Source organism: Macrotis lagotis, chromosome 2 (genome assembly GCF_037893015.1).
Source record: "Macrotis lagotis isolate mMagLag1 chromosome 2, bilby.v1.9.chrom.fasta, whole genome shotgun sequence".
Taxonomy (NCBI): Eukaryota; Metazoa; Chordata; class Mammalia; order Peramelemorphia; family Peramelidae; genus Macrotis; species Macrotis lagotis.
Window position 1 is genome coordinate 110,820,724 of NC_133659.1, and position 23,570 is coordinate 110,844,293.

Consider the following 23,570-nt stretch of genomic DNA (forward strand, 5'->3'; position numbering starts at 1 on the left):
TTTCATAGGATATATCAGAATATTTTTTAAAGTCTGAATGCAAACAAGGATGACAGACAAGCAAGAAGTTAACAGACAAATGGGACAAGGTGGGTAGGGAAAAAATGAAGGCACCAGGGTCTCCTCATCTATCCCTTCCTCCTCCTCCTCTCCCCAATCAAACTCTTAATTGAGAGGTCAATCCTGGGAAGTTTCCTAAAATCTCCTGGTGATTTCCCCTAGGACTTCCTCAGAAAACCACCGGCACTCAACAAGTTAATCTCCTCAGTATAGAAAGGGGTTCCTGTGGGCACTCAAGCTGCCAGATTACTCACAGATCTGAATCAGCTCCCCTCTACCACCTCCACTCTCTCCCCTCATAGTGCTCTGGCTCATTTGGAAAAAATAAGATATCACGTGGGAGTCCAAGCATGTTCCCCTTGATGATAATTGCTGGGCTGGGTGAGCCAAAGACAGTTCCTCTGTTCCCAGAATCCTCACTTAAGTCTGTCTGCTACCTCCTCTGGGGAATCCAGCATATACCTGACTGAGACTGGTTTGCACAGTCCATAATCCTGTTCCCTATTGATGCTTCATGATTCCCTCTGGTCAGTCATTGATTAGGGTGACAGAGAACAACAAGGGGGTGCCTCTTCAGGCAAGGTCTATGGTGGCCACTCTCACACAAGTTTAGCTCTCCTCTATTTTCCTATCAGTGAGACCTTGGGGTAACCTTACACTAATCTCTGACAGGAGGGATGAGATACTAACCCCAAGATTAGTTCTCTACTTTCTTGAATTGTGTGCTTTCAAATATAGGGTTCTGGATACAGTTAACAAGTAGTCCCTGATGGGGTCTAACCTGGCATCTCTCTTCTATCTAACAGCCAGTCTGGTCTCCCAAAGAGACATCAAAGTGAGGCCCTTTTATTGGGAAGGAGAAAGAGCCCTTGTGAATTTGTTTATTTATTCATTTCTAAACCAAGATAGTGGGAATGGGCAGAGCCCATGGAGGCTTCTGAGAATTAAGGCATTTCCTGGGGAGAGGCTGACGTCTCTGCTCGGCTTCCCTGCCTCTGCCAGCTCACACCAGAAGCATAGGCTGGTCAATAAATGCGCTCTATTGCCTTCTGCATTAGACTGCAGACACCGCAATGTTGCCGTGGAGAGTGACTGAAAGGAAAATAGAGAGCTGGGATGCATGTAAAACAAGCATCCTGATCAGGGATGGTGACAAAAGCTACTTCTTCTCCATCAACTCTTTCCGAATTTCCCCACAGGGGCTTTATAAGTAGTCCTGATTTCACATTTCATATGCCAGCAAAAATGGTAGCCAGCCACACAAAGGCCCTCAATTCCATCCTTGGATTTTGGGGATCAGCTCTGCTGCTAACTCCAGAGTGGACCTTGTCCTTTGGGACATCAGTTGAGAAGGAGGAAAGAGCAGAGCCTAGGGGTGAGAGGGTGGGGAGGAAGGGAAGGAGGGCTATGTAATGATTAGATTAACCCACCTAATCCACAAGGTAGGTTCGGTTAGCCAGGCCAGTGACATAAGGAGCTGGTCACACATCCAGAGAAGCACCTTTGGGTCCTGGATCATACAAACAAGAGAGAGTCACAGTCTGTTATCAGAGCAAAAGAACCGATTGCTAAGGGAGACTCAGTAAAATGGGTCCCTCTGAGAACTTACAGAAGCAATTTTATTCTCTTACAAATTATCTCAGGAAAAAAAAGTTATTTGTAGTAGATGGGGCACCAGATCCAGAGCCAGGAGAACTGAGTTCAGATTTGGCTTCAGACACTTAAAATCTAAGGAAGGAAGGAAGGAAGGAAGGAAGGAAGGAAGGAAGGAAGAAAAGCTATTTGCTATTATTGGTAGTGTGGTATAGTGAGGAAATAATGATGGCTTTTGTGAGTCAGAAGACCTGAGTTCAAATCCTGCCTCCTTCACTTACTTCCTCCTCTATTTCTTTATCTATTTAATAAGGACATTGGACTAATGGACTCTTATAGGTCTAAACTTCTGATATTATGAATATGTCTCAACCACAAACTCTAAAACTGGAAAGGAGATTAAAGGCCATATAGTTCAACTACTTGGTTTTGTGGTTGAAGACATAGAAGCCCAGAGAAGTCAATGATTTGCCCATGGTCTTGGGGGTAACAAGAAGGTGAGTAAGAATTTGAACCCAAGTCTTCTGACTCCTAATGAAACATCAGATCATCCCTGCACAGGGCAGATTTTAAATGCTTTCAGCAAGTACTGTAGAGGGAAATAGTCAATGCATCTACTGTAGGATAACATTTGCAGGAAGCAGTATATTAACTGTTGGTGCATTTATAATAGTTCCTGTAGGAAGGAAGTGTGGGGGAGGTATTTTGCATTTTACATTCTCTCAAAGCCTAATCAAATCTTCTTCAGAGAACTGAAGCCAGTGTTTTCCAAAGGAGCTGAGGTTTGAGTTTAGGTCATATCTCAATTTAGCAGGGTTTTCTAGAGCTAAATCCCATATTAGGTAGATAAATTTTACAGTAGGTAGTTTCTGTATGGAGAAGAAAATAGAACAACCCCTTTTGGATCCATAGGGCAGAACCAAGGCCAATGGTCAGAAGTTACAGAGGTGCAGATTTCAGGGAAACTTTCAGACAGATCAGAGAGCCATCTATTTGAAGCTGTCAGAAGCCATCTAATCTACTTTGACTTCTTTTTTAAATTTTTATTTTTTAACAGTTGAGAAAATAGATTTAAAGAGTTTCAAGTTTCACTGGTAGTATCAGAGGCAAGATTTTAACCTAGGACCTCTGAATCCAATCAGTTGGCTCTTTCCACCCCACCATACTACCATGAATTCCCTCATGTAGCAGTGAGTTCCATGTCAGTGGAAGTATAGAATTCTGTAGTCAGGATTTCCATATTGGATGTGAAGTTTAGACTAGCTGCTTTTAAAAGTACCTTCCAAATGAAGATTTTTTTTGATTCTGTAAAGATATTTACCAACAAAAACATAGTTTTAAATGTTGGTAGGAAAAAAGAATGCAATAGAGCCCCTTGTCTCTCCTCATCCAAGATTCCAGAGCAGTATAATGTCTGTTTCCTAAACTTCCTAAACTGGATCAGTATGAGGCTGATATGGGTCCCTGACTAGCTTGCTGAGTGATTAAAGCTACTTGCAATGCTTTGTGCTCTTAAGAACCCAAACCTCAAAATAATAATAATAATAAAAATAAAAATATATACCCCAAATTTAAATGAGATGTATGAGAATACATTTCAAGTTTGCAAAACCTTCTCCCAGTTTACAAGAATTCACAAATGGATCCCAGTGGTTTTTCATTTACATTTTGGAAAAAGTGGTTCAAAACACATAATATATTCAGTTGTATAGGTTCATTTCTTCTTTTTTATTCCTGGATTTGTTGATTACTTCCCTGAACTTCCTCAGTTTTTTTGCTTATAGACTTCAAACCGTAAAGACCTTTGTCCAAAATCCTGTCTATAACACCTCCAGAGACAGGGAATGTACTCCCCATAAGGAAGCCCATTTTACACACACACACACACACACACACACACACACACACACACACACACACACTGAGAGAGAGAGAGAGAGAGAGAGAGAGAGAGAGAGAGAGAGAGACATACAATATTTTTAACAGCTCCAATGGTTGGAAGTTTTTCTTTTGAAACAGAAAATCTCAGAATGGCAAGAGCTATCAGATAGTATGAAGCTAACCTACCATCCAATGTAAGAATTCCTTCTATACCATCTTTGATATGTAGTCATCCAGACTAGTTTGAACACCTCCTACTTCACAAGGCAGGGTGTTCTGTTTTCAAACAGTTGTAATTATCAGAATATTCTCTTTATAGTGAATAAAAAGCTACCTTACTATAAGTTGAATCTGTTAAAAGAATAATTGATGAATGTGATTTCCATTGGTCTGAATATTTCCTTCATTGGTACCAGTGGCAAACCCCTCCAGCTCTTCTAATCCCATGCATCTAACTCTTGTGCATGTTTTCCCATAAACCACTAGAGAGGGAATCTTACCCAATGTTCTAGAGAGCCTCTTCTTGGTATTTTTAGTGTCTGGGGGATATCTGTGTATCACACAGTCCATCCGTTTCCCTTAATTCTTGCTAAGTGACTTGCCTGCCTCCTCTTCTAGTCATTCCAATCCTTGATAATAATTGTGTGTGTACCACATCAGCATATGACTGTATATTGATTCTTGCTTACATGTACCTTTCCATTGAACTTTTGGTTATTTGTAATTTTTGTTCTTTGAGGATCATATTGTTTCATGATTAACAGTCACATAAAATCACTGAAAGAATATTGGTATTAAAGAGAGAGGCAGTCTATGAAGGAGAACAATATTAGAACCAGAAATAAAAGATGAGTAAAGAAGGAAATGGGAAATTTTTCAAATGCTTTTCAAGGCCAGAATTAAGCTGAATGATTTTTTTTTAATTTTTACTATTTGAGATTATATTTACACCCCTTAAGCCCAGGCATATAAAAGTTTATTGCTCAGTCAATAAGCATTGGCAACTGTACTGGTCACTATTTGAGTGATGGTGACACAAAGAAAAGGAAATATAATTGAGATTATATTTACCCCCATTAAGTACAGGCATGGAAAACTAGGGAGTGAACCTTTATTGGTCCATCCACAGACATTTATTAATATATTATATATATAATATATTAATAATATAATATATTAATAATAACTATGTTAAGTGCTAGTGACACAAAGAAAAGAAAAAAGTCCCTGCCCTGAAGGAGCTCACAGTTTAATGGGAAAGACAACTCACAAATAACTATATGTATATATATATATATATATATATACATATATAGTATATATGATGACAATAGAAAGTAGGAAATTCCCACTATCCATGCTCTAGAACTTATGAGTCTCAGAGAATAGCCTGGACACTAAGAAGATAGGTGATTTTCCTATGATAATTCAGCCAGGATGTGTCTATGGCAGGACTTGAACCCAGATCTTCCTTCAAGTCAAGCTCTCTAACACCCACATAATATGCCTTTACCTGCCTATCATAAATAAATATATATAATATATGTTGAATATATAACACATTAATAAATGCTCATTGATTGACTGGTTGATTTATAATCAAGAAGCAACTCTATACCAAGTCATGAAAAAGGGCACCCACCCTTGAAGAGATTTCCTGAAAGAAAAAATGGAGGGAGGGTTAGTAAAAATAATAAAATGATGGGGGGGAGATAGTTACATGATAACTTTATTATATATTTTAAAGGAATAGCAAATTATACACAATAGATTTGCAACATGTGTAATCAATCATCTGCTATAGTATGTTATAGAAATGCTTATTTTATTCCATAAATTAAAAATATTTTTTTAAAAAAGGAGGGAAATAAGGAGTGATGGAGCAAGTCAAGAAATGGAACACCTTCTACCCATTCAGCCCTGTGATATATTCTAAGGCAGAACCCACAGTCAGCCCTCCCACCCAATTATAGGCAAATTGCTTCGCAATTACTTTCTGAAAGTTGGAGGGGCAAAAGCCAAGACCTTGACATTCATTCTGCATTCAGGGGATGGAACTGGTGGGTAGTGGTAATTAGAAGTGGAGGGAGCTGCTCAATAGAGAGTGGAATGAAATGACCTTCAGGGGTCTCCTGAGGGTTGCTAAGCACTCCACATCTAATGGATCCACCTGCATGAGGTAAACAGGGAGAAAGGCACTTTTGAATTAGATTTGAAATTCCCAAAACCTAAGGGGCTTGGGCTAAGCCTTGGCATTATCACTCACTAACAAAGCAAGACTGACGGTTAAGTGCTTTCCCTTCAGGGTACAGCGCTGGACTGGCAGTCAAGAAGATCTGAGTTCAAACCTAGTCTGGGAAGGGGGAGGAAGGGTAGGCCCTGACTGTGCAACCCAGGCCAAATAACTTAAGATCTCTGTGCCTGAGTCAGAATTGTCTTGCATTTTAATCATCTATATACATTTGGTTTCCCCCAGAAGGATGAGGGTAAGAGATCATTTCTTAGATTTTAAGTTTTGTATCTCCAGCACATAGTAGGTATATGTAAATACTTATTGAGTTAAATTCAATTGAATCATAGAGTTCTGTTGTTTAAGAGTCAGAAGAATAACTAGTTTAACTCCTTCATTTTTTTTAAGCAATGGGGTTAAGTGATTTGCCCAAGGTCACACAGTCAGGCAATTATTAAGTGTCTGAGGTTGGATTTGAACCCAGGTACTCCTGACTCCAGGGCCGGTGCTCTATCCACCATGCCACCTAGCTGCCCCAATAACCCCTTTATTTTTAAGAGAAGGAAACTGACACTTTGGGGGGGAGCAAGGAAGTAACTCACACAGAAAGTAAGCAACAAAAATAATCAAATAGGCTTCAAACACAGGTGCTTATGTGAGTTTTAGAAAAGAATCCATCCAAGGTATCCCTTGGATCAAGAAGGCCTGTATTCAAATTTGATTTCAGATATTGACTTAACTATGTGACCCTGAGCAAGTCACTCAACCCTGTTTGCTTCAGTTTTATCATCTGTCAGATGAGAAGGAAATAGCAAAGTGCTCCAGTATCTTTGCCAAAAAAAAAAAACCCCACTAAATGGGGTCATGAAAAGTCAGACACAACTGCAAAAATAACTAACAAATATCCTCCATTCATCTCTTGATGCCTCATCCTTGATTCCCCATCTCATACAAATACACACACATGCAGACACACAAACACACACAGATAGACACAACGCACATCACACGCACACATTAAAAAAAACCCATACTGTCAGAACAAAATATTAACATTCTCCAATCTCAGTTCTTTAGTCATCTGGGCAATCAAGCAATCATCAAGCACTTATCCAACCCTACTATGTGAAAGGCATCCTACTAGGTGCTGGGAGGTAAAGACAAAAGTAAAATATTCCCTGCCCTCAAGGAACTTGCATTCTAATGGGGAGACATCATGTACATATAATAAGGGTGGCTCTTATCAATATAGAACTTTAAGATTTGCAGAGCACTTAAGATTTGTTACAGACCTTTTATCTTGATAAAACCTTATAAAGGAAGTACTATTAATCCCCATTTTACAAATAAGGAAACTGAGGCTGAGCAATTTGCCCAGAATCCCACAGTTAATAAGTATGTGAGATGGAATTCAGACCCAGATCTTCCTGATTTCAAAATCAATGCCTTCTCAATTGTGCCATGTAGGTACCACTGTTTATGGTATGAGAGGGGCAGCTAGGTGGCAAAGTGGATAGAACACAAATCCAACCTCAGACACTTGATGCTTACCCTCTGTGTAATCTTGGGTAAGTGACTTAACCTCTTTTCCTGAATTATCATAGGAAAATCACCTATCTTCTTAGTGTCCGGGCCATTCTCTGAGACTCTTAATTTCTAGAGCACTGATAGTGGGAATTTCCGACTTTCTATTGTCATTATTTGTGAGTTGTCTTTCCCATTACACTGTGAGCTCCTTGAGGGCAAGGACTTTTTTTTTCTTTTCTTTCCCTTTTCTTAGAGGATTTTCCAAACAAACAAAAAAGAGGTACAAGACACTTGACAAATGGTCTTAAAGAGTTACCCACCCAACCTGGCAGCAAAGAGACTTGATGTCAGAGTACCCCAGACCAAACCTTGGTTGAGCGATTTAATTTTTCATCATTTCAGTTTTCTCATGTACAAAATGAGGACATTGAGCTTGGAAACCTCTGAGTTGGTTCAGCTTTCAATCTAGAATAGTAATTGGGGGGCAACAAGGAGAGGAGGGTTGTCCTTCAGTTCCCAGTATTTGGTACCTTAATAGGCACTTAATAGATGCTTGTCAATTGATTAATTGTTTGATTGATTGAAATACTGCTCTTTGGGAGGACCTACTATAGTTTGTAATTCACTGATACACATAACCTGGAGAATTCAGGTTCCCCTCCAGCTCATGCCTTAGGTAGGCAAGAACGAAGTGCTACATGCATACATACATACATACATATTCATATGTATATATACACACATACATATTCATATTATATATATGTATATATAATGGAGAAATCACCCACCTCCTTCCATCAAGCCTTTCCCCCTCCCCCCCTTAGATTTATTGTACAAAGAAAGGAACACCATGGCTATAATAAACATGGCAAATTCAAGTCCAATTCTTTGGCTAATTATAGGTAGTTTACAGTGATAATAGAAGCTAATTATCAACCAAATGTTTGCCTGTCTTTGTATTTTGCCCCCAACAATGTTCTCCAACTGGTACAAGCTAAGCTTTTCTTCTTGGTATTTTTTTTTCCTTACAGAGGAGCTTTTTCAGAAGTGTTCCTGGTGAAGCAAAGGGTCTCTGGGAAGCTGTTTGCCCTGAAATGCATCAAAAAATCTCCTGCCTTCCGGGACAGCAGCCTGGAGAATGAAATTGCGGTGTTGAAAAAGTGAGTCTGCTGGACACTTGTTTAGTTACCTCCAGCTGATCATAAACATTTCCCCCAGACACCTTCAGCAGAAAGGACTGGGCAGTCAGGATCACTCTGATAGTGTGATAGCCCAAGCTATTCTATTCTAAGGGGTTGAATCAGTCTAGACTATAAATTATAGAATTGATTGGGTGGATAGGAAGGGACTCCATACCATCTAGTTCAACCTATAACTGAGGCACGAATTCTTTTTCCATAAGTGATTATTCAGAATCTGCTTAAAAACCTCCAGTAATAGCTATCTCACGATATAATAAGAGTAACCTATTGTTTGGGGGGATAGCTCTAATTGTTAAGAAAGTCTTCCTTCTATTAAGTTGATCTCTGCATGAAATTTTCACTACAAGTGGAAATCCGAGATTTTTCCCCTTCTCTCTAGTTTATCTAACCACTTTAAAAAATTTAACTAAGGAGGAAGCAATATTAGCCACCATTGACCATTCCAAGGCTACTCACTCATGTTTATCAAAGGGGCAGTTATGATGGATAGCACCCTAAAGATGTCATTAAATAGAATTGGAAGTATTCTTGTGATTAGTCTGAATTTTTAGGAATTCTTGATATGGACCAGACATGAGTAAGGTAACTTTCTTGACCTTGAATTCCCTCTCCGAATCAAACAGAACTCTTAACTATTGAAGCTAGAGAGGGATTCATAGACTTTTAAAACTGTGATCCTATACTTCTGTGCATATGCTTTGGAAAGGGTGTCCAATCGTTTAGCTCTTCCGGGTTGCATCACCTGACAAAATCTTGTCAAGGGCTGCCTATAGAATTTAATATTTATTTATGACTACAATGCAACCCTAATTACCAATAAGTAAAATAATTAAATGTAATAATGCTGCATGAATGGGCTTTGAAAGCTGCATTCGATCCATGGGCCATGGGTTGGATCACCTGATTTTAGACCTTCACCTAGTCCATGAGCAGTAGAATTATGAAAGGCAGTATAAAATGATAGAAAGGTCAATGGTTTCGGAATCAAGTAACCTGGATTCTGATCTTGTCTCTGCTACTTTTTATCTGTGTGACCCTGAACAAGTTACTGTACCCATCTATGTCTATGTTTCCTCATTCATAAAATAAGATTTCAAAGGGTTATAAATTTATACAGCTATAAATGTATACTAACAGCTATAAAGTTACAATCTTATGAAATGTGTCTGTCTTGTGAACTGTCTTGTTCTCCGTGATCTCCAAAAATGAATATGGTACAGTTTCCTCCCCAGTGACCTAATCAATACTCCCACACTTTCCTGATGAGTTCTTTTCTCTCCCTCCACTGTAGTATGAGTACATTCCTTCTTGCCCTATTTTGCAAATAGGAAAATTGAGCCCAGAAAGACTCAACACTTAACCCAATGTTGAGTCCTTAGCAGTAGATGCTATATAAATGATTATTCCCTTCCCCATCCCCCCAGGGTTACATAAAGAGTAATTGGCAGGATGAAATCTTGAGCTTTTTACTACAAATTCAGTTTTCTTCCATTTGATCTTAAAGAGACTTCCATGGCCTTAGTGTAACAAAAGCTTAGGAGAAGGGGAAAATTATATCGTCCAGGTTATTTTTTCTCAAAGCCACAAGTAGGGTGGTGTATGGGGGCTTATCCCTGGGGACTGACATCTTAGAGGACTTACAACTTACCTGTGATAGTCCCCCAAACTGAAAACAGTTTGTTATCTCTGCCAGTTGGGAGCAATGTGCCTCCGTGGGAGGTGCTGCATTTCTCCCATCTCCGTCCTTATCACAGTGATCCTCCACCTGCTGCCTCCTTCTCTCCCTCTTATTGGGCAGTCAGGAGTTTTGGAGTTGTCAGCAAAATCCTCCTGGCTAAGGTCAGAGTTTCTGGGAGACAGCCTCCCCTTGTGTCTGAGTGACTTATCTGACTAGACTTTCTGCTCCATCTCTACCCACTCCTACCTTTCAGCTAAATCCAGCATAGATGTGCAAGGCATCCCCACCAATCACTTGGTCCTCTTCAACACAGAAGGACTAGTAGTAGTGGTAGTGGTAGTAGTAGTAGTAGTAGTAGTAGTAGTAGTAGTAGTAGTAGTAGTAGTAGTAGTAGTAGTAGGGACTCCATGCTCAGCAATATGTTGATATGTCTGCAAATTCCCTGGAGAACATCTAAGCCTAGCTGAATTGAGTCTATTTTTTTTCCTATGGGCACTATAAATCATTCTCCATCTGAACTGACCTCTTCTCCTCTTCTCAGGATCAAACATGAAAACATCGTCACTCTAGAAGACATCTATGAGAGCTCCACTCATTATTACCTGGTTATGCAATTGTAAGTGAGAGAGGCACTAGATCCTCTGCAGAGCCTTTGGGTGGGAAAAGGGGGAGGGGCTGGCACCAGAAAGCCTCATGGGATATAGGGAGGGGGTGAACCAAGATAGAGGATTCTGTAGTGAGAACAAGAAACTCAAGGAAACTGAGACCTCTTTCAAGTGATTCACGGGTCCCATCGGTGACTGTTTCTCTCAATCTATGAAGTGAAAGTAACAACCCATTAGAAAGGTTCTCATGTCACCAGCCCATATAAATGCCAGTTGAATGAGCCTGCTAGGACTTGGACTGTGCCCAGATCTCATCAGAAGAAAAGAGATGTTCTATTTATAAAACTCTGTCTTTTCCCTTGTCCTGTTCCAATCCTGATGCCACCATACCAGCATGGCTGAGTAAAATGTATGGTTTTGACTTGACGATACAGCTCCCTCTACCCTCCCTGACTCCTGGTAACTTTAATGAGCCAACTCAGACCCAAGTAGCCTATTAAATTTCCTAGACTCACAAGGAGTTCAGCAAAAAGGGAGGAATCGGGCATCAGAGGGAGCAGAAAGAACTGGCAAAAGGCTGGGAGAAGTGCTAATAAGCAAACTCAGTTGAGCCTAGCTGGGCTTTAATGAGGCCCATTCGTTAGGATTAACTCACAGTCCTTCAGGTCAGGTAAGCGGAGGCAAGGATGTAGGTCTGCCTGAGAGACCCTGGGAGAAGGGTCACATCTCCCAGGGCTCCAGTCGGCTAGAATTCATGCTGTATAGGGTCACATGATGAGGATTTGTTTCCAAAGAGTTGTCTTTCTTTTTATGCCTGTGCCTGCCCTGTGTGAGCCTCAGGGTACAGGGAGAGAAAAACAAAAGAAAGGATCAGAGAAGTTTGGAGTTAATCCTCTATTACCCCCTGCTCAGAACTTTAAAGTACTTTTGTCTGCCTTACTTCATTTGATCTTTACAGCAACCACAGGAGGTAGGCATAGTAATATTATTCTTACTTTGCTTTACCTCTGGATGTTATTAGAGAAAAACAGATAAAGATATGTCTTATATATTTAGATATATATTATATTTTATTTTATATTAGATATTAGATGTAACTATATAAAGTATAGCTACATCTTATACATAATATATTTTCTCTCTATGATATATGATATACTATTCTATGTAATATCCATATATAATTATAATATCTATATATAATTAGGTATATTATATTAGGTATAATATAATTAGATAACATAAATTTTTAATATTTGTACATAATTTGGTATGATATATTATATTTCTCTATAACTAGGTATATTATATTATGAATCTATAATAAATAATTTTTAGAATTAAATATAATGTATTATATCATTTATATAATTCTATGCATATAACTAATATACTATAAATATAATAAATATTATAGTTGAGTAATATGTATGATATAGATATCTGGTGTTGATTCTTGTCCTTCATTATTGAAGAAGACCAAAATGACTTCACTATGTTAGAGAAAAGTTAGAGATATAACTGATCAGACCAATATAAGCTCAGAATGCTCTACTACAGGTCACTTCCAAATAGTCCATGTGAATACCTGGGGTGAGTTCTCTAAACTTACATATTTCACATTTCCTTTGAGTTGTCTCAGTTCTGCCTTGCTCATAGAGCATACAACCCTCTCTGATGAGGCATGACATGATGGGCAGTCCTGTGCCAGTGTCTCCCATGCTGAACAATAAATTCTAAAATTCTTAAGAGAGATCTTCATGGGGTGGCTAGGTGGTGCAGTGGATAAAACACCAGCCCTGGAGTAAGGAGTACTTGGGTTCAAATCCGGTCTCAGACACTTAATAATTACCTAATAATTACCTATCTGTGTGGCCTTGGGCAAGCCACTTAACCCCATTTGCCTGGTAAAAACCTAAAGAGAGGGAGAGAGAGAGAGAGAGAGAGACACCTTCAGGATATTCCAGTATTGCTTTTCTGAACTCTCTGTGAGCTGTTGTCCTGAGTGAATTCTGCATAAAATAGTATTTTTGATAATCATACATCTGCCATTCAAACAACATGGCCAGCCCATCATAGAATATCTTTGTCCCTCACCAATAATAGCTATGTTATATATCTAGATATCTAGATGTATTATATATAACTAGAAATAATTCATATACATATATAATATAGAGCAATTCTTTACATGTTTAATTTTTAAGGTATATAATAATAATTGACCCTTATATAGCACTTTAGAACTAGAAGTAATAAAGGTATTGTTGTCTCTGTTTTATAAATGAGGTTCAGAGAGATTAGGTGACTTTATCTTAATTTAACTTCATAGTCACACAGAGACAACTAGTTGGAGAAATGGAGACAGTACCAGCTCTGGAGTCAGGTGGATCTGAGTTCAAATCTATTTTCAGAAACTAAAGAGCTATGAGACCTTGGGCAAGTCACTTAATCCTCTTGATCTCAGCTCCCTCATCTCTCTAATGAGCTGGAGAAGGAAATGGTAAACTACTCCAGCATCTTTGCCAAGAAAAGGGGCATGAAGAGTTGGACACAACTGAAAAAAAAAGACTCAATAACAAAATAGCTACATAGCTGGTAAATCTCAAAGGGAATACATCCAGGTTTTCCTGACTCCAGATTTAGTCCTGCACAACCCTACCTCTGAATTTTGTAAAAGAGTTGGAAAAAAGTCGGAAATAGAATTAACATTACAATTTCAGAAGGTTTTTCCCCTCCTCTGAAAAATAAACTCCCATCCCCTGACCTTTTAGACAATTTCTACAACAAATCTTAATATTCTTCCAGAAGGAGGGCTAGCCCAGGCAAAATTGTAAAGTCTGTATTTCTTTCTTGGTGTAAAGGAGCAAGCACTGATTTTATAGTCTGAGGATTGGATTTGACTCCCAGTTCTAATAGCTATAGTAACAATGGATTTAGAGATATCTGAGTAACTGAGACTCAAGGCTAAAACATTAAATGACTTGACCAAAGCCACACAGCATTAAGTAGCAGGTCTAGAAGAGAGGAAAGAAGAGAAAAGAGAGGAGGAGAGAGGGAAGAAGAGAAAATAGAAGAGGAGGAGAGAGGAGAGGAAAGAAGAATTTAAACCAAAGGAATTACACAATATGATGTAGCAATGATATATCCCCAGTATCCTTCAGATACAATAGATAAATACCCAATTACTCTGCTGGGTCCTCTGAGACCCAAATCTCTGTCTGACTATTAACTTGTTCCTTATAATTCAGATCCCTTTCTCCTCCACAAGAATATCTGTTCCTAGAATTGTGAGCTATTCAGCATCTAATTCCTCTGCATTCCTTCTCTCCACTCTCCCACCCTCACCCCATCTACTAATCTTCCCTATAGAGTTTCTGGAGGAGAACTGTTCGACAGAATTCTGGAAAGAGGAGTTTATACTGAGAAGGATGCCAGCCTGGTGATTCAGCAGGTCCTATCAGCAGTGAAATACCTCCATGAGAATGGCATAGTACACAGAGACTTAAAGGTATTATGGCAAGTCACATCTTGGAAAAAGGGCGTTATTGCCCAGCATGATGTCGCACTCGGGTAATCTCTGCTACTGAAGAGGTTAGGACTGGTGGATCTGTTGAGTTTAGGGGTTCTAAACTGCAGTGGGCTAAACCTATTGAATGTCCACACTATCTAGCACAAAAATGATGAATCCTCAGGTTCAAGAAGTAGTGGTGAACTGGCTGGGTAAGAAAGAGATCATTCTGCCAGTCATGGTTCTCAGAAATGGTAGGGATGGGGTAATGACAGTGGATAGTGGCCTCATCCCGAAAAAAGCCATGACAGCAGTTGCCAAGTTATGGGAAATACTCATGAATTAAGAAATGGAAAACTTGGCTTATAGTTCTGAATCTACCACTCACTAAATGTGTGACAAGTTATTTAAAGACTCTTCTTTTCCTCATCTGTAAACTGGAAATGAAAAAAATAGTCATCTCTGCCCTACCTTATTCCAGAGAGTTATTTCAAGAAACAATTCAATAATAGTCCAAAGTCTAGATATGACTGTTGCTTCTAGAATAATGGATCTAGAATAAAGAATCAACTCTTCAGCCTAGTTTAAAACCTTCTATTATCTATTATCTATTATCTTAATCCTTAACCCTTAATCACATTACCTTTACCATGCCATCTATGTTCCAACCAAACCAGGCTTCTAGAGATCACCTGAGATTGAAATTTTATCTCACATCTCTCACCATTGGATCATTCCCCAAAACCATTTCCTCATTCTCAAAAAGGACACCCTTCTCCCCTCTCCCCTTCAGAGTTCTTCTTTTCCTCCAGTTCAGTTATCATGTCCTTAAACCTCATAGGATCTTCAAAGTATTATAATTTTAAATCTAGAAGGGACCTTAGAGATCACTGAATCCAATGTCCTCATTTTACTGTTGGGAAACTGAGACTTAGAGATTAAATGATTTTTCTATAATTGTTCAAATAATAGAAGTAAGCAGGTTTTGAGCCTAGGTCTTCCTGACTCTGAGGTCAACCTCCTATCCTCTCCAAGTATTACACCATGTTGCCTCTCATTCCTTCATTCCACCTAACCTCTCCTTCATCCCCCCACTATTTATAAATGCTTTTTCCCTCAAATTTTCCTGGAGCACTATTGTTAGCTTTTTTCCTCAGATTATTCTATACATTTTGTGATATCTAACTGTATTTAGGCTTTATCACCCTCAGTTGAATACACTCCTATAGAGTTGTGACTTTGAATGCTCTGACCCTTAATTCAAGGCCTTTCACATGTGGTACAATGGAAAGAATGTTGGAATTGGAAGCAGGATCTCCAAGTTCAAACCCTGCTTTGGATATTTCACCTCTACAAACCTCAGTTTTGACCTCTATATAATGGGCACCATAATACTTGTATTCCCCATCTAAAAGGATTGTGTTGAGGACTCCATATCACAAACTTAAAAGTGGCCTAGAAATGTGATTTTCTTGATGGTTAATCAATATTTATTCAACTGAAAGGTTTGTAAGAATGCTTTGAAAAATATAAAGTGAAGACAAAACTCAAAATCAAAGAAGAATCATCATATATTTTCTTAAATGTCTACTGTGTAAATTGTTAGGTATTTTACAGATATCTCATTTAATTCTATGGAAGAGAGGTGTTTATATTACTCCTGTTTTACAGTGTTGTATGCACTGCTTTACCTACTAATCTCTAGAAGTTCACATTCAAATGGGGGAAACAAGATGAAAATAATGACCTACAGACAAGGAATATTCAGAGTAAATGGAAGACTGCTCTAGCAGTAAAGGGGAAGGGGTCTGGAAAGGCCTCTTGCAGAAGGGAGGATTTGAGCTAAATCCTGAAAGCTAGTAAAAGGAGGTAAAAGAGAAAAAAGGCTGAGCAAGGGGAACAGCCCTTACAAAGAGGAGGGGGAGTATCATGTTCAAGATTGCTGCATCATAAAGAATGAGGAGAGAGGAATGTGTCATGGAATCATAGTTTGGGAACCAGAAGGGACCATAGAGACCATTTGGTCCCACCCTTTCATTATCCTGATGAGAAAATTGAGCTCCAGAGAGATGAAGCAATTGCCCATGATAACTCAACAGAGTTTAAAGAAGGGCCCTTTGATTCCAAATCCAATCCTTTTTCAATTAACTGTACAATTCTGCAAGTCATCTGATCCATGCCCATGCCAGTGGGCAGAATTCATCTTGACCTCATTTCCCCAGTCAGAGCTTAAAACTAATGATAACCACCTCTAGAGAGAAAAATTCCACAGCCTGTTTTGGTTCTAGACATCAGGGCTATATGACTTTCTATCTCTACTGTTTTGATAATTTAGTCTCATGTCTATATTAATTCCCTCAAGTTAAATCCAAAAGCATAAGTTTGGATTCTGGGCATGTAAGAAAAAACTTATGGCTCCCAATCCCTAAAATTCACTTACCATGTACCTTCAGTTAGGGATCCTCAGGGACTCGAGTGCTTACTATATGTTTCATAGGACTGGAGAATAGCTATTTACCCTCCTAAGGGAAAAGGTCTAAAGACTATTGTTCAAGTACCCTTCAGACTTCTGGAATTTCCTCCAAACATTGACCTATTTGGGGTATTGGGAAAATTTTCATATTTCAGAGTCATTTGGGTGTGGAGGAGGTAAAGAAGGCAAGCCCAGGTCTAGTAACTCAGCTTTCCAGCATATCTGCCTCCTCATGAGATGCAGAGTCAGGAGAAGGTAGAAGGATGTCTTATTTGCCTGAGATCAATTTGGACTTTGCATCATGTGATAATTCTCTCCTGTTCAACCTAGCTCTTCTTCCCCTCCTATAGCCTGAAAATCTGCTCTATCTCACCCCTGATGAGAACTCCAAGATCATGATCACAGACTTTGGACTATCCAAGATGGAGCAGAGTGGTGTGATGTCCACAGCCTGTGGGACTCCTGGTTATGTGGGTGAGTCAGGGAGGGAAAGAGGGAGGGAGATCAGTCAACCAGCTATGCCCACCTGTGGACACATAACAAATGTTCATTGTATAGTACTGTATTGTGTTGTCTTGTCTTGTGTTGTACTATACTGAATTGTACTGTATTATCTTGTCTTGCTCCAGAGCAATCAGGAGCTAACCTAGAGAGTTAATGTCTAGCTCCCAAAAAGCTTCAATTTAGTCATCTGTCTTTGGAGAACCAACCCCCCAGTTAATCAGCCAGCCCATGCTTCTCTAGACCTTACCATGTTGTTCCAAAGCTCCAAATCTTTGGTTATGCTCTTCTAAAGTACAATTAGTATGACTCATACCCTCTTGGGAGACCTGTCAACAAATCCCATTAAATTGTGCTCCAAGAGCTGAGTTTTTCTGCAATTCTTTCCTAAATTTTCTCACCAGTTTCTAGGTTCAGGCCTCCTTTCCTCTCCCCATGAAGAACTGGGGAGGTTCTGAGAACTTAAAAGATTTTTGAGTCTTCATTTCCTTCCCTCTCTTCCTCCTCAGAGGAGGAATCTCCCTGATTATCAGAACAGCACTAATAATAATAGCAATAGCTGGCATTTGTATCAGCTTTAGGGTTTGCCAAGTACTCTTATATAGATTATCTCATTTGCGCCTTACAATTATACAGTGAATATTTCTAGGAGAATGGGCTCCTGATCTAAAGAAATTGGAAGTATCCTTGTAGGCTCTTAGAGTTGAAAATTATGCGCCTTAGAGATCAACTACTTCAAAGACCCTGGTTTAACAAATGGAGAAACAATCCCAGGGACAGGAATCTAACTTACTTAAAATCATGTCAAATAATTATCAGGGTCAGAATTTTAATCCAGATCTGTTAATTCCATACTCAATGAGAATATTTTAGAGCATGGAGACTAGGAAACCTGGGATCTCCAAGGAGCCTTTATCTGGTCTAGGGTATATTTTCGAAGGACAATAGAAGGGGAAAGGTATACATAAATTTACATCTTGTTTTACCTTCCAATTCTTGCTGCTTTCCTTTCTTACCCAGAGTCACCTGGCAAGGCCCAATGTAGGCTTTGAGGAGGAAGAGGAGTTGGTAGTAACCAATGGTAACAGGAAGTTTCACTATGGAGTCTTTTTTATTTTTTTATTTTTTTGGTTTTTGCAAGGCAATGGGGTAAAGTGACTCTCCCAGGGACATACTACTAGGTAATTACTAAGTCTAAGGTTGGATTTGAACTCAGGTTCTCCTGACTCCAGGGCCATTGCTCTATCCACTGCAACACCTAGCTGCCCCTTCTATGGAGTCTTGATACAGAGTCCTGGTCCAGGTTTAGAGAGAGAGAGAGAGAGAGCAGACACGGAGTAAATAATGCTTGCAGTTCCACCACTGGGAATACAAGAAGATGCATGTAGCCCTTACCCTCAAGGGGTTCCTATCTGATGAAGGAATCACATTCCCTTCTCAAGGATGTCTTATTGTCTATCATGTTGACTACCAAGTCCCACAAGGATACAGCATACAGAATACTTATAAAACAACCTAGTGATAAATGTACATGAATATTAACAAACAGAGGACATTTGTTTTTTGTGAATTTATTGTGAAGAATTATATGCTCCATTCAGCAAGGTTACCTGAGCCCAGGATTCTCCCAGTCTGTTTCACTAACTGAGTATTTACTTTCTCATAGCTCCTGAGGTGCTAGCCCAGAAGCCATACAGCAAGGCTGTGGATTGCTGGTCCATCGGGGTCATCACCTACATTTTGTGAGTAGAAGCTGTGATCTGCTTAATTCTCCCACAATTCCAAAGGCCCTTGCCCCAATCACTCCCCCCCACCCCCACAAGGCTTCTCTGTTAGTGATCATCTAGTTTATTTTTTAAAAAACCAAGATCCTCCTCAGATCCTTGTTTTAAATGCTCTCTTCTTTTCTGAGAGCCCAGAAGAAGAATCTGATCAGCTGAATAGCAGTGAAAGCAAGATCTGACTAGCTGAGCTCCATCTTCTTACTTACTTTATCTACTCCATTTATTCCAGCCAAGGAATAAAAAATGGTGAAGAAAAAACATTGCCAGTGGTATCAGTTTCTTCTTTCTGTGAAAGTTTATCTTCCTATAAAGTTCCCCAATAAATTTATACACATCACACATACACACACACACACACACACACACACACACTCATGCATTTCTTTTCAGGTGACCGAGGTTATCTCTCTTCTCTTTGTTAATCAAAATATGATCTTATAAGTCTTATAAGCTTCCTTGTGGGTTTTTCACACAATGTCCCTCTCCCTTGGCTACTAGGATTATAGAGAAATATTTAGAACTGACAAAAGACCTCAGGGACTAGCTTGCCCAATGCCTTCATGTTACAGATGAGGCAACTGAGATGCAAGGGATTTACCTAAGGTCACACAGATAGTGTATAGTTGTACTTTAATCCTGATGTCTAGCATGAAAGATTTCCCCCATTAAAGGCATTTCAGCCAGCAAATAGAAGAGATATTGCCAGGAACATAGGGAGAGGCAGAGACTTTTCTGGGTGACCGTGTCAGTTATCTCTGGTTTCAGATAGCAAACCTTCTATGGCACTTAGATCCTTCTTAGATTAGAAGCAGATGGTCATCTGAACTACCCACTCCCATGGCCCTCTAGCCTCCATCTGAACAGTGCAAGTAAAGGGTGAAGAGATGATTGGTCACAGGGAGATGACCGAAGATTAAGCTGCCTTTTTCTCCTGGTGTATATTGCAGGCTGTGTGGATACCCTCCTTTCTATGAAGAAACGGAATCCAAGTTGTTTGAGAAGATCAAGGAAGGCTATTATGAGTTTGAGTCTCCATTCTGGGATGACATTTCTGAGTCTGGTAAGGTGCCTCCTGGGTACATTAATCAGAGGGAAGAGAACTGCCAGTTCTTCCTTTCTCTTGTACTCCTAGGGTTCATCCAGCACAGAGGGACATGGAAGACTAGACTGGGAAGTAGGACAAAGGAGCAAAAGTAATCAAGTGAAGCAGCATATGAAAATCAGGGTTGCCCCCACCCACCCACCCCCAAAGATTCCTGGAATTTGCAATGCTCCAACTACTTCAGAAATAGACTTAATTCTCACCATCTTGAGTTTAGACTGTTCCAGTTCTCTGTTACTAGTGTATGTCCAAAAATTTTGGCAGAGAAGGAAGGTTGGGGAGAGGGACACATTGAGATGATGTCAAGAGGGCAAAACTGGCAGTGTCCTGGGCAGATCTGGCACACTTAATACCCTGGATGCCAAGAAAGAAGCATGCTACTTTGCCAGGAAAAGAACTGACTATAGCAAAGACATTGCAATGGTTCTTGTCAGTTCTGATATCCTCTGATTCAGTACTGATTTAAGAATTGTTTGTTGAGTTGATAAAGCGAAGGATCAGACCTGAAAAGCACCCAGTGTTCACGTGGGTGTCCTTGTGCACACGTGTACTTATGAATATGTTTGGACATGTGTGTGTGTGTCTATGTGTCAGCAGAACTGTGTGTGGGTGAGGTTCCTTGAAACCTCTCCTCTTTGAGTAGTTGATGGGTAGGTTGCGTTGGGTTTTCTCCCTTCTTTAGATATTTGAAATTGCCACTTTAGAAGATTAGCTGGCTTTGCATTTGCTCCCACTCATCAGCCTGAGGATTCATTTCCATCAGTCATGAAGCCTGCCTTTTTGCATCTTTGATTTCTCCCCACAGCCAAAGATTTCATTTGCCACTTGCTGGAGAAGGATCCCAACGAAAGATACACCTGTGAGAAGGCCCTGAGTCACCCCTGGTGAGTGGGATAGAGTGCAGGCCTTCCCTCTGAGTCCTAGTTCTATAGCTCAGCTTGCAGAATTATTGCCCAGCTATTATCAAGTTTCTCACTATGTCCTGGGGCCATAGCCTGAGAATTTCAGAGTTGGAAAGGACCTCAGACATCATTAGGCCCAGCTTCTACCTGTATAGGAATTTCTTTTATCACATAGCTGAAAAGTCATCTGACATCTTTGAGAAGACATCTAGTCTTGGTGATCTATTATACAGCAAAAAATACACTTTCTGAAGTCAAAGGACCTAAGTTCAAGTCCTGCTTCCCAAGTTTATTAGTTATTTAATCACAGAAAAGTCCCTCTCTGGGCCTCAGTTTCTTCATCTATAAAATAACGAGTTTGAGCTAAGTAGTCTCTGAGATCCCTTCTATGTCTCAAACTCGGATCTTAAACTGACTTCCTCCTGAGGCAACCCATTCTTCATTTGGATAATTCTAGTTTTTAGGAAGTTTTTCTTTATATGAAACAAAAATCTGCCTCTGTGCAACTTTTTCAACCATGTTAGACCCTCCTGGAGACAAGTCAAACTTTTTTTTCCAAATGACAGCTATCATATCCCCTAACTTTGTCTCTCCAGTTATTTTAACTAACCCTCCAATAGAATGGCACTCCTCCTCTCATCATCTTGGCCTAGAACATGATAGGCCTTTAATATATATTTGTTGACTTGACTTGGTTGCCCTTCTCTGAATGTTCTGTGAGTCCATCAGTGCTTCTCCTCCCTAATATATGATGCTCAGAATTAGACACAGTATTCCAGAGTACTGAATGTGATGGGACTTTCAGAATATTACTTTTCTATTCACTACTCTGCTGGGAGACCTCTTCTCCCATTCAGTCTATATCTATATGCAGTTAGACCTTCTGTGACACTAGAAAATTGGCAGTTGTACCTCATTTTAATTCAATGGATTGGAAAAAGAAAGACCCCTCCAGGTTGGCTGTTTCCACCAAACAAATAAAGGATATGTTGCCAAGTTCATACATCAAAAAAGTCATGTGACTGAACTGTCATGGAAATTTTGTGTTTGTTGTGATGAGAGAAGTGAGGGGGAGACAGGGAAGTCTGCCCTCTGGGAGTTTTTACTCTATTTGCAGATGGGGTAGGGAGGGAAGTGGTCAGAATATGAATGTATAAAATTACTTAATACTTAGAAAAGCACATTTATGAAGGCCAATGAATATAAACTGAGTCCTTAGACATGTGTCTGTTCCTCTTTTGCTAAAGAACCTAGGATATTTCCTTATTCCATGCTGCATCATCCAAATCCTCTATATTTGGATTTCAAGAAAATCTATAATATGGTCATATCCTTCCTCAATCAAAATTATTTACTACTGCTCTCCCAACCAAAGACATCTGGGCAGCAATCAAAGCAAGTTAGGAGATACTGTGATTAGACTTAAGAGTCAGGGAGACAGCATTCAAAATCTGCTCATTCACATGCATGACCCTGGGATCAATATGGAAGGCTGGCTTGGCTAAGCATTCTTGTTATAAACCCCACTTCAGGGGGCAAGATTTTGTTGATTTTTTAAAAATATAATTTGATATTTAAAAAAGAGAGAAAGAGACTTGATAATGTCTAAGGCATTTTTCATCCCTAATCCATGATCCTACAGTATCCTCAACTTTCACCAAGCCAGTCAACTCATTGTGCTTCCCTAAACACACCATGTTCATTCCTGCTGCCATGAATTTATTATCCCATGGCTCCCTATCTTCAATGGAATGCCTACCATTAGCTCTCTGCGTATCCAAATCCCTCAGGGCCTAGCTAAGTCCCACCTCAGGATGATAGAGCAATAACATATATAGTTCATATAGTCCAACCTTTTCATTTTACAGGTAAAGAAACTGAGGCTTAGAGAGGAGAAATAATTTGACTTGGGTTGCATAGATAATAAGTGATTGAAAGCCCTCCCAGCCTACTCAAGTCTACACTAACCTTCCTCTTCTCTGACCTTTTGTAGGGCTTTTTGCAAAATCTTCCCTATTTGTTTCATGTGTATGCCATCTCTTCAATTAGACCATAAAGCTGGGGCAGCTAGCTGGGACAATGGATGGAGCACTAGCCCTAGAGTCATTTCAAATCTGTTCTCAGAGATTTAATAATTACCTAGCTGTGTGACCTTGGGCAGGTCACTTAACCTCACTGCCTTGCAAAAAAATTAGACTATAAAGTCTTCAAAGAAAGGGATCTCAACTCAACCTTCTTGGTCCTCCTCAGCACCAAGTATAGGACTGTGTATATTGTAGACACTCAATAAATACCTCTTATTGACTGGTAAAGGTAGAGGTGTCTTATAAGAGATGATATGATATATAACCTCTTCTAATAAGGAGATTAGTGAGGAGGCCATAACTGAGCCTTCAGCAAGAGAACACAGGGACATAGAAGCAATCTAAGTGCTCCTAAAGACCCATTCTTGACTTCTTCTATTCTTCTGGAACTGTCAGTCACAGTCATTTCCATAAGAGGAAATCTTTGTTCTGAA

At 39.6% G+C, this 23,570-nt stretch overlaps 1 protein-coding gene across 1 annotated transcript in view; it reads left to right on the top strand.

Moving 5' to 3' along the window:
* The window catches only part of CAMK1G (calcium/calmodulin dependent protein kinase IG), a 47,138-nt gene that overhangs the window by 18,502 nt on the left and 5,066 nt on the right, over positions 1 to 23,570 (top strand). Inside the window, exons 3-9 of the mRNA XM_074222566.1 lie at positions 8,326 to 8,454; positions 10,716 to 10,790; positions 14,152 to 14,290; positions 17,114 to 17,237; positions 18,931 to 19,006; positions 19,996 to 20,108; positions 20,956 to 21,034. Of these exons, the coding sequence (XP_074078667.1) occupies positions 8,326 to 8,454; positions 10,716 to 10,790; positions 14,152 to 14,290; positions 17,114 to 17,237; positions 18,931 to 19,006; positions 19,996 to 20,108; positions 20,956 to 21,034 (735 nt within the window). The remainder of the gene's footprint in view (positions 1 to 8,325; positions 8,455 to 10,715; positions 10,791 to 14,151; positions 14,291 to 17,113; positions 17,238 to 18,930; positions 19,007 to 19,995; positions 20,109 to 20,955; positions 21,035 to 23,570) is intronic.